Below are 14,694 nucleotides of genomic sequence, written 5' to 3'. Positions count from 1 at the left end.
TACTGCTATACAACTTCATCAACAACAACCTATACTTCTACTATTAATATAACAACAAAAACAACTGCTGCTGCTATTGTGAATTTCCTCTATGGAGTGTCAATGAAGGTACATCTTATCTTATCTTATCTTATTTTATCTTATTTCATTTTATTAAAAGTGCTGCACTAACTAAAGTGTGTTTCATATAACATATCTTCTAATAATTTGGTCTGGTACAAACATAACCACGTGGAGAACTGAAGTCTATCCTTCACTAACATTTAGTTTGTACATCTACTACTACTACTACTACTACTACTACTACTACTACTACTACCACTACTTCTACTACTACTACCACTACTTCTACTATCACTACCATAACAACAACTACTACTATTACTACATCATCAACAACAACAACTACTACTACTAATATTACCACATCATCAACAACAACTACTACTATTACTACATCTACTTCAAATACTGCTACTGCTATAAACTTCATCAACAACAACCTATACTTCTACTATTAATATAACAACAAAAACAACTGCTGCAGTGGATATTTATTAGAGGATATGTTATATGAAAGTGTGTTTCATATAACATATCCTCTATATAACATATCCTCTAATAAATATCCACTGGGAAAAATACATTGCACAGGATGTACATGAACATGAATATTTGAACAATAAAAAAATTCTCAGCCCCTCACGTGTTGACAAATCCGTTTTTTTTATGTTGAAGGCGGGGGCTGTAAGCAGCCACCCTACTTCCGGTGGCACAGTCCCCCCAGCTAGCATCTCCTCCAGTCGGTTCCCAGAGGAGATGATGGATAAACGCGTGTTTAGATGTGTTGAATGTAACGAGGGAGCGACGGAGCTGCACCGGGATTACAGCAACGGCATCCTGAAGATCACCATCTGTGTACGTTCACGATTCACGCGTCAAACCTCAGTGTAGCTGCAGGTTGTAACCTCCATGCTACTAGCTAGCGATGCTACTAGCTACGTCATTTAGTTGATTTATTCAATGTCACAGTTTATTTACTGTTGTCACGTGTCGTCGTTGTGTTTGGAATCAGGACTGTTTGTTTATAGTATATAAGTTTAAGCATAAGAACTGGAAATCAAACGTTTATTCGAAATAACAAACGAAATATTAGCATCGTCCCTTTAATCAGCTAATTAGCATCAACCCCAAACAACAACATACGTCACAGATAGTCATAAGTAAGGACGTTTTATTTATGAAGCACCTTTTTAATGTGCTGTTAACATTAAGATAAAAAACAGGAAGTAACACAAACAATAGAAGAATAAAAACTACACAGAGGACAAGTAAAAACAATGGAACCACAAGGACTAGACCAAGTTAAAATACTGACGAAGTAGTACGTGTTTAAAAACTTCTTAAAACTGTTGACAGATTGTATTTTGTATAACTAAGTGAGGACTGTAATAGTAACATAATATGTGTGTGTGTGTGTGTGTGTGTGTGTGTGTGTGTGTCTCTCCAGGAGTCCTGCCAAAAGCCAGTGGACAAGTACATCGAGTACGACCCGGTCATCATCTTGATTGATGCCATCTTGTGCAAGACGCAGGCGTTCAGACACATTTTGTTCAACACAAGCTTGGATGTAAGTGACCTCATCTACATTCACGTCCCTTTAAATCCACGGACATGTTGAGCTCCAGGCTGTTGTCGACTCCTACTTCATCAACTCGATACAAGAGCCCGATCGATATGGATTGTCAGGGGCCGATGCCGACAGCTGTATTAGGGAGTTAAATATTCCCGACATGTATATCCAGATCACAAGTGTGTCTCTTCAGGTCGTGTTTGTGTCTCTTTCTCCCTCCACCTTTCTAGATTCACTGGAAGTTGTGTGTGTTCTGCCTGCTGTGTGAGGCGTACCTCCGGTGGTCTCTGCTCCACGGCTCCGAGCAGAGCAGTGACCCCGCCGACATCATACGCTACACCAAGGAGTGGGAGTTCTACCGCCTGTTTGGATTGGCCGCCCTCGGTAAGAATTTACAAAACTAAATAAAATAAAAGCAGGGATTCATTATGTTTAAGAAGCTGAAATCAGAGAATGTTTAACAAAAACAATGATCAAATTACGATTAAGTGGCCTTAAGGAAAAGGAATGATGAATACTTGCTTGTTGGATTACAGAGCAAACACATTGACACAGAGCGACTCTTGTTGATGCAACAATTTGATCTTTGTTGTACTGTGAAGTCAGTGACTTGTCTTTCTGTGGCTCCCGTAGAGCTGTCAGCGTTCTGCGGCAGCGTGCTGCTGTTCCTCTGGGTGGTGGTGGCTCGTCTGCAGGGCGGGAACCTGGAGCTGCGCCTGCTCGTCCGAGCTCTGCTGCTCTCCTGCTACGGGAAGGTCCTCCTCATCCCTGCCGTCATCTGGGAGCACGACTTCTCCCCGCTCTGCCTCGGCCTCATCAAACTGTTTGTGCTCACTTCAAACTCGCAGGCTATCAGAGGTAGGAGAACACATCTGTCTGAAGCCGTATGACAGAAACACAGCCTCACACTTACATCCAGAGTTGTTCGCCACATAAACCAGCTCTTTGTGAGCAACAAACAATGAGATGCTGTGGAGTGATTTATGCTTTACTGTGCTGATGAGGCATTTCTCCATCCATCAAATATGATATTCAGATAATTCAGATTTTATATGTAAAAGATGTGATTTCTTTAGGTTTTTAACATCCTTCTCTCTTTTCTTCTGCAGTGATCCTGAACAGCAGCAGACGTCTGTCACTGATGGCTGTGTGCTTAGGCGTGCTGTCAGAGACCTGCGTGGCTCAGGTCTGTAAAAAGCATCCATGGAGCATCCAGGAGATGTTGACAGACTTAGACTGAAGTCACTTATCTCAGGGGAAGGACACGTGATCGTGGACGTCCACCTGTGACAGAGTGAGGCAGTTTTTGACAAACCTTCAGCATCGGTTCCTCTGAAGCAGAGACGGATGCAAAGGCCTTAATGACGTGGCTACAGGTTGAAACTGCTCAGTCGGAGATGAAGAGCAGCAGAACATATTTATTTCTCAGGATACATGGATTGCAGATATTTAAACCGGCAAGCTGAAAAGGTGCTGAATCCTTAATCTTGTTTTTTAATTTTAGTTTTTCAACTGGACAATGAATGATGTCAAGATTCCAGTGTGTTTGTTTTGTATTACTTTATGTGGACAGCCGTGGGGAGGAGCTACGACATGAGGAGCAGCCCATGATCTACATTACTGTTAAACATGCTCTAATTCCTGGGTCACACAAACACTGAGGTTGCAAATGGACGATAACTAGTTCCCTGTGTGGACAGGACGCTCTTCACATTCTTTAGCTCATTGGTGAAATTCTCACATTCACTCACACACACACACAAGATAAATGTTGATTCACAGGGTTAGTAAAGAAAACCTGTTGACATTTGTCTTATTTACTTTTGTAACTGAGCTAATGAGCCAAAACAAACACTAGAATGGACACACAACAGCAAGCAAATAAGAATTAAGCCAAAAGTGTAAACATAGGTAAAACCACTCCAAGCGGCACACGCAGCAAATCCTCACGTTTGACAACTGACTATAAATATTCGATTACAATCTTACCAGACGTCTGATTTACAATATTCATGATGAAACATGTTGATTAGCTTCAAACCTCTCCAGTTCTCCACCCACTGTCCCTGGAATGTGGATCACGTGTCTGTCCACAGAACAAATGTTCAGTCAGTGAAACAAACGTCCGAAGCACAAAGTGTCTGTGGAATGAGGAGAATTTACTCACTTCAGCTGGAATGGGACAGCTGAGCTTGTCTCGACTCCCAGACGTCTCTGCAGGCGTCGTGTTGTTGTGAACTGAGGCACATGTGACGAGAGGCAGAATTTCTACCGGACAAGAACATCTGTTGCTGCTGATGGAGATGATTGAAAGAGACATTCAGTGGAATCTGCTGCAGGCATCGTGAATGTATCATTAACTCTGACACTTTGTCCCAACGACCAAAAACTAATGCACTGTTCTATCGCTGCTGTAGATTGTGAGAGAGTCTTGTCCTTCATCCCCTGAAGGGACACAGAGAGAATTATTACTAATGACTATTACCTCACAATGCTGTTCCTCTTCCCTTCCTTCTGAACCAACGCCTACAGGCCGGAGTGTCAGAGAGTTTATTTGCATTCCCTCGCAATATGTTTTGCCTTCGCTTTAATAATTGTCTTTGTCCTCACCCTCCGAGCTGAAGCGTTTGTATTTCGGCTCAGCTTCTCCGAGTGCGACGCCCCAGTACGGATCAGCTAATTCAAGTTTTATCTGAACTGGGCAGTTAGTCTGCAGATGCAGTCTGTGGAGCCCCTGAAGGGTCAAATGTCTAACTGGGACCCTTCGGTGGTTCAGTGCCCTAAAGTCAGAAAGCTGTGCTGAAAGAATTACATCCTCTTAAACTGACTTTTAAATAAAAGAGGCTGCCAGTCTTTCAGTTCTACATGTGAATTATACCTTAATAATAAGGTTGTTTTGCAGAGAACCAGATCATTTTGTATTTTTTTACTTTGTTTTTTCAAATGTGCAGAGAGATATGATATTGAAATAGCTGTGGCTTTCTGTCAAAGACCAGCCCTCGACATTTGGGTGCGACATGTGTTCCTGTGATGAATTATGTAAAACCGACTGCACAGTCCGCAGAGAAACGGATTAATGTTGCAGCATGTGCAGCCGGAACCGTCTGTTATACACTAGATATGAAAGGAGAAAATAAAATGTTTGCACTTTAACACAGTTGCTCAGGGTTGTGATGTGATTTTGTGCATGTGTGTGTTTGCGTGTGCTGCCTCTGCATATGGATACATGTTATTACAGGTCTGTGAATAGTTGAGGATACAGCACATGAACGTGGAATGTGTCCTCGCCCTGGGTGGATCTGTAACCGAGTCTCTGTGGAAATCAACATCTTCTCATTGAGGAAAAACAAAGATCTAAAGCTTGGATTCATTAAATCGATGCACAAGTGTAAATAAAACATGAGAATTATGTTTTGCGTTATCAGCAGTGTTTTTTTTTCTGCAGTGTTGTGATTTGTCTGTGTGAACAAAACTGCTGAGAGAGTTTCTGAATGTGGAGTCTGGAAAGTGTTGTTCAATTACTGTGGCATGCAGCGGTTTAATCCGAGTCTAATCAGATTACAGCTACAGCCATTTACCTGCAGGTCTGGAGGATAAAGCCAACATGAAGTCAGTTTGCCCTCCATGCACATAGTGAATGGGCTGATTTAAAACACAGACTGGAGACCGAAGTTTTAACTTTTCATTTGATAATCCATCAGTGTTTGTTCCGGAATAAAAACAGTTGATCCAATAGCATGATCTGAAATGAAGAGAGAAACTAGAGCGCATACGTCTACCAAGGTTTTCTCCTCACATTCAATCAAGCTGCACCTAATTTCACACATTCATAAATATCAGTCACATTAATGTACTTTCTTCCATCAAGATCCATGAATTATTCCCTGAGATAATGAAAATGTCCCATGTCCAATCCTTCCAAGTTTCATGGTAATAGGTCGAGTAGTTTTTTCGGGAAATCTTGCTTGAACACGTAAACCTTCTCGGCGGAGCTAATAGAAAATGTTGATTTTAAAAAGGATGTAATATCCGGCAGGGATAATCCCAACGTGTCAACACTGTCGTCATTAACACGCACACCCCTCCAATTACATTAATCTGCGTTGATTAACAAGTGCTAGTAAAGAACGTATTGAAAGCTGTTCTGGGTGCAGCTGCACTCACGACGTGTGGACATTCTAATAACATGTTGCACAGTAACAAGAGGAAACAAACACGTGAGTCCCCACCTCAGTGGAATCAGTGGAATGAACAGAACAAGCCAAAGGAAGCAGACGGACGCTGAGACATCAGATTTACTGAAAATAACACAGAACTAAATATCAAACTGTCGCTTTCAGCCTGAAAAACAGTTTTCGTACATGTTGCTCTGAGGGCCGAGCGTCACAGTCCAGCTCTGATGTGGCATCTGTCCCCTGTGGAGAGAGTGAGAGCACCTTGGATTTGCTCGCTCGGTCAAGATTATGTTAATCTGCTCTAATCTGCCGACAGACGCTCGGACAGGCAGGACGAGACCAGAGCTCAGAGCAGAGAGAGGCAACATGGGATTCCAGTCATGCACATGAAGGAGTGACGGCCTCTGTACACAGAGAATAACGTACAACAGGCTGAGAGGAGAACAACAGAAGTGATAATGTTCATCAGTCGTCTGCTCAACTGGTTTATCGCGTTCTGAGAAACACATTTCTGACTTCTGCAGCTCTGCACACTCTGAATATTTCAAATCTGATCATCTCAGTGGAGAAAACCAGCAGAAAACATGCTGCACATATGTGTAGATACGATAGTTGCTTGACCCATTTCTTCAGTCTCTCTGGGAGGTTTGTGAGAGTCTGTGGATATGAAAACATAAACAGTTTTATCTCAGCGCGAGGAGATGCTACTTCAAAGCCTCCCCATCCTGCTGCTGCCGCGGAGATGATCAATTAAAGCGGAACTGCACCAGTGTGGCAGCGGCTCTGCTGCAAAATGCAGATCGGTGCATTTACATGCAGGTCAGAGTGAGATGCATTCAGGAGAGAAAGAAGTAGGGCAGCAGAGAGAGGAGGAAGAAGAGGGAGAGAGAGTCGAGTCTTTCAGGGTTTGAATGTGTCTGTGAGAGGATGAAGAGGATAGTTAATATTAATGTTTTATATTTTAACTCCTGTCTGTTTGTTTGTCTTTTGGATTTCCACAAAACCTGGGTCAAGAATAAACCCGTTAAATTTCAGCACAGTTTTCAGACAATGGTTGGAATCAGGAATCTTTTTTCAACGTGAGATAACAAGATGAAGATTTTACTGTCAAAACCGATATATTTTTGTAAATGTGAGGTTTAAGCAAGTCGGTTGTTGGAGACATGTGCAAAGAAAACAAACCTCAGAGACGGACTCTGAGCCGATTTAAGCTTCATTTCCTTCCAGTTTCACTCATTTCTACCAAAATAGTTCAGTTTCTATTCCACAAAAACACAAACTCCAGACCTGAGAAGTATGGAACCACTTTATTAAATTAATATCAGGATAATAACTATGAGAGGAAAGCATTGAGACTATATTGTCCAAAGAAACAGTAGTAAGGTCGTTCAGGGGTTAAAGAGCAGGAGCCATGAGGGATGACAACAACACAGGCTTCACACAATGTTTGTCTATACAACACAAAATACATCAAAACCTTTTGTCGCTATACGGACTTAATGAATGCATATAAATATGAAGCCACACATTTCAGATATTCAAAGCTGGATGTTAACGTGTATATTCTGTACGTCAATGCTGGTAAACGGCTGCAAAAAAGCATCTGTTAGCGTCTGTTGTACGTTTCACGACTGATTTAACAGAAATCTCCTCACGGGACAGTTTAATTCAGCTGGAGAACAAACTGGTGTTTCAACTAAATGTGTTTTTAAACATTTGAGGCTTTTTCATGGAAGCAAATCAAGTTCTTCATGCAGCAGAAACACGACAGATCAACACGTTACAGGGATGAACCTCCTCCCCGACACCCACTCGTTAAACATCATCAACTTTGATTAAGTGTCTCCATTTGCTATTTTTGGTGCAGCCACTTCCACAACCCTCACATTTCCCAGAATGCATCCCTACAACCACGGAGAGCACGGCTGTGTACACACACTGCAACGCCTGCGTGTCTGTGGTTGAGATGCATCCTGGTCCGTTGAGGCCACTCCAGTAGAAAACATGTCTCCATGTGATTGTTCGGCTCTAGAGAGAAGCCCTCGCTTTTTGATTTGGAGAAACTCGCACTGAAAGTTTGACCTTTAAGAGAAAAAAATGAAAGGTGGGACATGACATCATTTACATCTGTACAGTTATTGATGTTAAATAATACGACACGACCGAATAATATAAAGTCACATTACAATGTTTTAAGAAGTTTCTCGTCCCAACAACACAAACCACACTTTGCCACAGGTTTGTCCTGAGAAGGCGTCACCACGTTACACATCCAACGACTTCGTGAAAAGAGAGGGGTTTGTTTCAAAAGTAGAAAATACACAATATTCAACTGCTAACGTGTACGACACTGGGTGCAGTTTGCTGGTGTTGGTGAAAAGCACCGTTCAAACTGGTCGGTGCTGGATTCAGTTACAGTCGTGTTCCTGTACAAGAGGCACAGTGTGCCTGTGTGATGAAGAAGAGGAGCGGGACGCTGTCGGTTTTTGGGGGATTGAACACGAAACAGCCACAAATGAAACAAGTGCAAAGCTGAACGAGTGAGGATTTCCACACGGAGCTTATTTTGCAATTGACGTGACGGATTTTAAGGCCGTTGAATATATATATATTAATTGAAGACGACAAATAACAGCGGAGACTAAAAAGATCTGAATAAATCTTGTATGAAGAAAGAAGCTGTTATTACTGAACATTTATCCAAATCTGTTTGTGTGGATGAAAATGTCTCTCCTGCTAATTTCTGTATTTATATCAGTCAATATTGATCATTATCAGGATAAATGTAGATAAATGATTGTTTAATTCAAATTTAAAGGCAGATTTCTTTTAAGGAAAAACACAAACTGAGGCCGACTCTTTCTAAAACAGCAAAACGTTTCACAAGTGTGAGGAAGAACATTTACACTTTCTTTGCACAATGCATAAATAACCATTATGTTGATTTATACCGAACTTTTGTTATATTGCTACTGTAGAAAATGACATTACATTTTCCCTCCCAGCCTTGCTCTTCACCTTTTCAGTCTGAGACCTGAAGATTTCTAAAAGGCACTAAATGTGTAGACATCCACCAACAGGCCTGGGTCAAGATTTCCCATCGGTCCGATCGTTTGTGAGCTTTAACAACAGAACAACGTTTTCTGAAACGACCCAAAAGGCCAAATTTGACTGTAAAATATCAGCATCACTCAGATCCAGAACAAACGTAACGTGTGATAAACTGTGGAAAGAAAAGCTCCATAACAAATAACACACACATTCAATTGAGATGATTATATAATGAAACCATTGATCTCTGTCTGATTGGTTATCATTTGCAGACGCATTAAGATTATTATGAACAGGGAAGGTTTTCAGATTAAGAGTGAGTAAATACGGGAGAAGCAGAAAAAGATCAAACTTGGTAAAGGAACAATTTGACATTTTTGTGAAACATGCTTACTTGTGTCCTTCTGGTTCACACGAGTTGTGTTTGAACTTCGGTTCGTGTACAGATTTAAACACTGAGCTGTTAATTAATGAGCTTTAGTCGTGCCGGTGGATTTTCTTTCTGCCGAAGGGAACGAGGTTTCCCCTTGTAAACGCTCATTATGCTAAGCTAAGCTAACGAGCTAACCACTGTACAAACATGACGGTGGTATTAATGGTCTCATACAAATATGTGCATTTCCCACAAACTTCAAACTTTTCCTTTACCAACAGACGCTGTACAGTTACTACACACGAAGCTTTGAGCTCTTTAAGCTGCGACTGTGTTCAAATGAATCTTCTAGACTTTCATACGTCAGTCGGTGAAATCAATGTCACAATAACCGTGTCGTTAGAAATCAAAACATTAGTGTTTCCATGACAACGCTCTGAAGCACAGAGAATAACATGTGTTTAGTGTCGAGCTCCATTCATCAGCTGTCACACGACTCGTGGAGACATTCTTCAACACGTCAGGGATTATGTTGAACTGCACCTTCAAAGTAAAATCAAATGTTTTCCTCTTAAGCAACTTGAACCAAATACATTTCATTTTGAGTTCTGCACTTTCTTTGGTTTGTGTTCCATATGTGCACATGACGTCACGTGATCTATATCGTAGACTGTGCATAAAGATGGACGACATGACAGCTCACTAAAAGTGGAGCCAAATCATCTTGATCGCCCCCTGGTGGCTTGCTGCAGTATAGGTTATAAACCCTGCCTCCATCTTTCTACCCAGTCTCTGATCTTTACAGACACAACATCAACACATGACTGAAATCAGCTGCTGCTCACCGGAGCTGTGACGGTAACGTGCTACAGACCGAGCCGAGAGTTCAGACATGAAGGAAGACCGGACAGAGCATTCATGTGACGATTAGAAGTTAAGAATATATGCACACACACACATCCAAGTGTCTAGGCCTGTCGTAAGATACATGACGCAGGTCGACGGCAGAGAAAAAGAGAAGATAGAGTTTAAAGTAAGGCTGTGTTTGTAAATGGAAACACTCCTCAGACTGTACGCAGAGATCCGTGAGGACGACACTGGAATTGTCCAGTTTGTTTACATGTTTCCACTGAACACAACAAACACTCCCTGTTACAATCTTGTTAGAGAAAAGAAATGAGTAGAAATGGAAAAGCGGATGTAAGAAAACGCTGAAATAATGTCGCCCTGATGAATCTGAAATGATGTTCAGCCTGCATGTGCTGCTACGGTGAGAATGGTTCAGGATCTTGTAGGATACACAGTTTTATAAAAGCACCCTGTATTGAACTGATATCTGCTACCAGGTTTAGAGCTACAGCTTCGTGTTCGCTCTGCGACATGGACGACAGCAGCGTCCTCACAATCCGACCGAAACACAACTTTTCAAAGTCACTTATGCACTTGTGATTCTCCTGTAAGTCTGTTCCAACGATCAAGTGCAAGCTACGAGAGAAGTGGATCAAAGCCAGTCATTTAGATAGAATATATAAATAAAAGCCTCAAAGTTGCGTAGAAAATTGCTCGTTTTGTGTAGATGTTTCCTGATTATTACTGGTTATCACTTCCTAACTGGCTGTGTTGAAGAATAATTATAGTTTATCACAACTTGGGTTTTATTTTCATAGTTTTGGCTGCTATTTCTACCGATTATGAGAATATTGCACTCAAAATAATTGCTGAGTTCACAGATCTTGATGAGTACAATGTTATTATTGAGAGAAATAATGGTCATAACTATGAAAAGTAAACATGGCAGTTTGTAATATCCATGACTTATTGCCTGGTCCACTGGGCGGCCACGTTTTTCACCAATGCAAAGCGTTTCCAGCATTTTGAACATTTCACATTTTCAGAGCAAACGTCTGCTCCGACTGAAAGGCGTTGAAAGTGAGGACCCCCTTGCAGATCTCCACATCTTTCTCCACTATCGATGTCTGACACCTTCTGCCCTGATGGATTCACCCCCCACAGTCTCCATCAACACGTCAACGAGGTCGATCGCAGAGCTCAGAAATCCCCTCCTCTTTATTCACTCCCCAGTTTCAGGGACGTCCAACAGGTAGATGCTGTTCCCTTGTTCCCGGGTAGAGCTGAAGTACAAACTTTCCGTTGAGAGCTATTTATATTATATAATAAATAATAAAACTTTGTTCATATATCTTGGTTATGTAAAAAAACGTTCTGCCAAAAAGGGAGCCTGGCTAGTGGATACAGAAGCAGCAGCAGAGCCGATTATAAAAAGGAATACGTCATATATATATATATATATATATTTTGCCTAATTTTGAGTATGCAAAGTCTTTGAAAACAATCCACCTCGACTCCTGAGTGTGTCAGAGTGTGTCAGAGGGCGTCAGCGGCGACGGATCGTCAGGACACCGGGCCGCAGGTGAACGTTTCACCGGAGGAGGAGAGCGATCACGCTGGAGCTGGTGCTTTGTATTTACAGTCTGCTACGGTAAAGAGACACCACGTCTCTGACCAATCGCTCCCTTCTCCAAGGCCAAAAGGTTATTTTAGAGCCGCTCCACTTATCCTCCAGCTTTACTCAGTCCGTTTCCCCCGAAGTGTCTTTCCATCTGCAGAGAGATGCTGAGAATGAGGCCTCAGATGGTGACGTGAAAAGAGTCCCAGCTGTCGTCTTTGCCGATGCCGCTCCCGTTCTTAGCCGCTGCCCCGTCTCCGACCTCCCCGTCCGGCTGCTCCCCGGTGGGGGTGGCGCCAGGCTCCGGGTAATACTCGTCGTCCTCGTCGAAGTAGCCGTTCTCCATCATGCTGAGGCTGGAGGCGGCGCTCAGGTCCTGGCAGCTGCCCTTGTACTCCTGGATGGACTCGTGGAGCGACCACAGCTGGCACAGCAGGGACATGTCCTGCTGACGCAGACCCACCTGGAGCGGGCACAGCAAGCTCCTCATTAACACACATCGCATTCAGCATTTTAAAGTATTTCATTTTAGAATATTAAGTGTTTACTGGGTCTAAACTGCTGCTCCATTAGCGTCACATAAGACAAAGACATGAGGGAAATCCTCACATTGATGAACAATCAAAATAACTGCCGGTTAATCGTCAGCCGATCAAAGCCTGATAATCGTTTCCTCTTAACGGAAGATAAGGTGAAGTAGACGAGTGGAGAATAACCCCGGACACGTTATCTCTCCGACTACAAACAGAGACACTACGTCTCCATCGTCTTTACCACAGACAAGTGACCCGAGATCAAATCTGACCCGACTGTTTGTGGAAGATCAGCTCAGATCTTCTACAAATCCAGATGATTGGATTTTAGACTTTTCCAGACCCTGTCGTTGTAATTAAACCGGACGTTATGACACCAGATGCACAACATTACAAACTCATGAGTGTCTGCAGGGTTCAAAAGGGGCTTTTCGGCTGCATACCACTGTGCTGACAATGCAGCGTGAGGGGGGGGGTCACAGCATTGTCTTCCACACAGATCCCACAGGGCGGACATGCGAGTCAGGCCGAGTTCAAACAGCTGTGACTGAGCTTTTAGTTTCTAAAAACACAGCAGACAACTTATCGGACACACTCTCAGTCACACATTAACAGCCACGGAGGAACGAGCCTGGAGTCAAGGTCCTGCAGCCGAAACCACTAAGAGGTTTGAGTTGCATCAACAATCTGACCCTTTCTTATCTAGTAGCTGGAAATGAGTTCGTCCAGGAGCCGTTATAAAAAAGGAGTCGAGCTTGATAACAAGGTCTGGTCCTGATATGAAAATCCCTGCTGCTGGCAGAGGGAGTGAGAAGCAAGTGTCTTATTACTCTGGTTCCATTTAATATAACATAATACTCATTAAAGTAACTGTGTTTGTATCGCACTGATCTCAACAAGGTGAGAAAGGGATTGAGTAAACTTAAATAAAAGGGTTTTCAATTCAGTTCCGTTTTAAAAGTCAATAAAACCTTTACGTTTATAGAGTTTTATTAGTTTGGCTCGTGTGTCATTACAACAATAAAATAAAAGACGAAGTAGACAGTGAAAGGTTTTTAATTGAGCTTGGCTTTAAAAGGGCTTTAATTTATTTTTGCCTGATCCCTGATCCTGTTTTCTCTTGGGTGGTGTGTGTGTGTGTGTGTCTGTGTGTCTGTGTGTGTGTGTGTGTGTGTGTGTGTGTGGTGGGGTTCTTTCTGCCAGACTCCATTTGGAAAAAATCGTTTTTAACTCCCCACGCTTGCAAGTGTCTTCCTCCAATGGGCAGAATATAAACTTATAAAGTCTGGTGATGTTTGTTGTCTGGTCATTAGAAACCACGAAGTGACAAATGATGCACAGATAAATGCTGAGGCTCGTGTGACTGGAATGTCCCGTGTTAGAAAACCGACGAGGGCTGTTAGAAAAAGAGCAAGATCCCAGTTTGAAAAAGGGGAATTTCCCTCATAAAATAAGCTCCATGTTTAATTGTATCTACGCCGAATTTACCAGAAAGGTGTGTGCACGTGTAAAAACCCCAAAGTTCAACCACAAGTTAAGGTTAAGTTTGCCTCCGAGCCCTTCGACTTCAGAATACCGCATTTTCCTGAAGGGAGTCTGGGTCGGCTCGCTCACCATCTCCTTCCGCAGCAGCGCCAGCGCAGCGTCCAGGTTCGGCGGCTTGTGGGCCCGCAGGCTGTCGCCGTGGTTCCGGCCCCGGCTCAGGTCGTCCTGGATCATCGTCTTCTTCACGTACATCCGCTCCATGTCCCTCCAGGAGCCGCCGCTCGAGTTCAACAAGCCGCTCAGGCTCTTGGGCAGCGGCGGCAGCCCCTCGATGCAGGCCATCCCCCCCGCGGCCCCGTGCGAAGACTTCCCGTTCATGGCGTCGAGGGTGGAAGAGGAGCGAGGAAGTTTTTTTTTTTACACTTTCGGTGCAAATGTTCGATTCCCGAAAAACACAAAGAAACAGCGGAGCTCGAGGATCCAGCTGCGAACGAGCCCGAAGAAGTGTCCAGACACCGAGGGTCCGTGAAGGCAACACGCACACAGGGCGCCGGGACTTCCGCTTGGGTCGACAGAATAAAAGCATCTGAAAGAAAAGAGGAGGAGAGAAGAGATTTTTTTTGAGACATCACCAGAAAGACAAGAACAACTTTTTTACATCTTCCCTCAAACACAAAACTAAAGAAACTAAAATAAACAATAAAAACTGATCCACACATCCGGGTGATTTCGATGTGACAGCAGCAGGCAGGTGAGAATGAGGGAGACCAGAGAATACAAATACTACCTATGCAGTATTTTATATTACTTTCTACTCACCGTGTGCCTTTTGAATGCATACTATGTTATACTACATACTTTGTTTAAGTACTTAGTATGTTACACACTTATATGTTCTGTTTACTAATATGTTTACACCGGTGATCAGAGAGATAAACGGAATTACAATCCCATCTATGTCCTGTACTTAGCAGAAT

At 42.8% G+C, this 14,694-nt stretch overlaps 2 protein-coding genes across 2 annotated transcripts; one reads left to right on the top strand and one right to left on the bottom strand.

Annotated features, from left to right (window-relative positions):
- Positions 1 to 765: 765 nt before the first annotated feature.
- On the top strand, positions 766 to 5,044 carry arv1 (ARV1 homolog, fatty acid homeostasis modulator). Its single transcript, XM_035144534.2, has 5 exons — positions 766 to 918; positions 1,511 to 1,630; positions 1,864 to 2,017; positions 2,267 to 2,491; positions 2,743 to 5,044. Exons 1-5 carry the CDS (start codon positions 820 to 822, stop codon positions 2,871 to 2,873), a joined length of 729 nt encoding a protein of 242 aa, XP_035000425.2. The 5' UTR covers positions 766 to 819; the 3' UTR covers positions 2,874 to 5,044.
- A 2,052-nt stretch (positions 5,045 to 7,096) lies between these two features.
- fam89a (family with sequence similarity 89 member A) lies at positions 7,097 to 14,253 on the bottom strand. Its single transcript, XM_035143897.2, has 2 exons — positions 13,847 to 14,253; positions 7,097 to 12,162 (listed from the first exon to the last, which is right to left on the bottom strand). The coding sequence occupies exons 1-2, from the start codon at positions 14,093 to 14,095 to the stop codon at positions 11,881 to 11,883; spliced, it is 531 nt and encodes a 176-aa protein (XP_034999788.1). The 5' UTR covers positions 14,096 to 14,253; the 3' UTR covers positions 7,097 to 11,880.
- Positions 14,254 to 14,694: the final 441 nt, after the last annotated feature.

Source organism: Hippoglossus stenolepis, chromosome 20, assembly GCF_022539355.2.
Source record: "Hippoglossus stenolepis isolate QCI-W04-F060 chromosome 20, HSTE1.2, whole genome shotgun sequence".
NCBI classification, from domain to species: Eukaryota; Metazoa; Chordata; class Actinopteri; order Pleuronectiformes; family Pleuronectidae; genus Hippoglossus; species Hippoglossus stenolepis.
This window is presented reverse-complemented; position numbering and strand designations above follow the sequence as displayed.

Excerpts from the sequence above, each read along its gene's own strand:
- fam89a (XM_035143897.2), bottom strand. The coding sequence starts at position 14,095 with ATGAACGGGAAGTCTTCGCACGGGGCCGCGGGGGGGATGGCCTGCATC. Across the intron at positions 12,163-13,846 it reads CGCTGCTGCGGAAGGAGATG|GTGGGTCTGCGTCAGCAGGA; the intron begins GTGAGCGAGCCG and ends TGCCCGCTCCAG.
- arv1 (XM_035144534.2), top strand. The coding sequence starts at position 820 with ATGATGGATAAACGCGTGTTTAGATGTGTTGAATGTAACGAGGGAGCG. Across the intron at positions 1,631-1,863 it reads TGTTCAACACAAGCTTGGAT|ATTCACTGGAAGTTGTGTGT; the intron begins GTAAGTGACCTC and ends CCACCTTTCTAG. Across the intron at positions 2,018-2,266 it reads GTTTGGATTGGCCGCCCTCG|AGCTGTCAGCGTTCTGCGGC; the intron begins GTAAGAATTTAC and ends TGGCTCCCGTAG.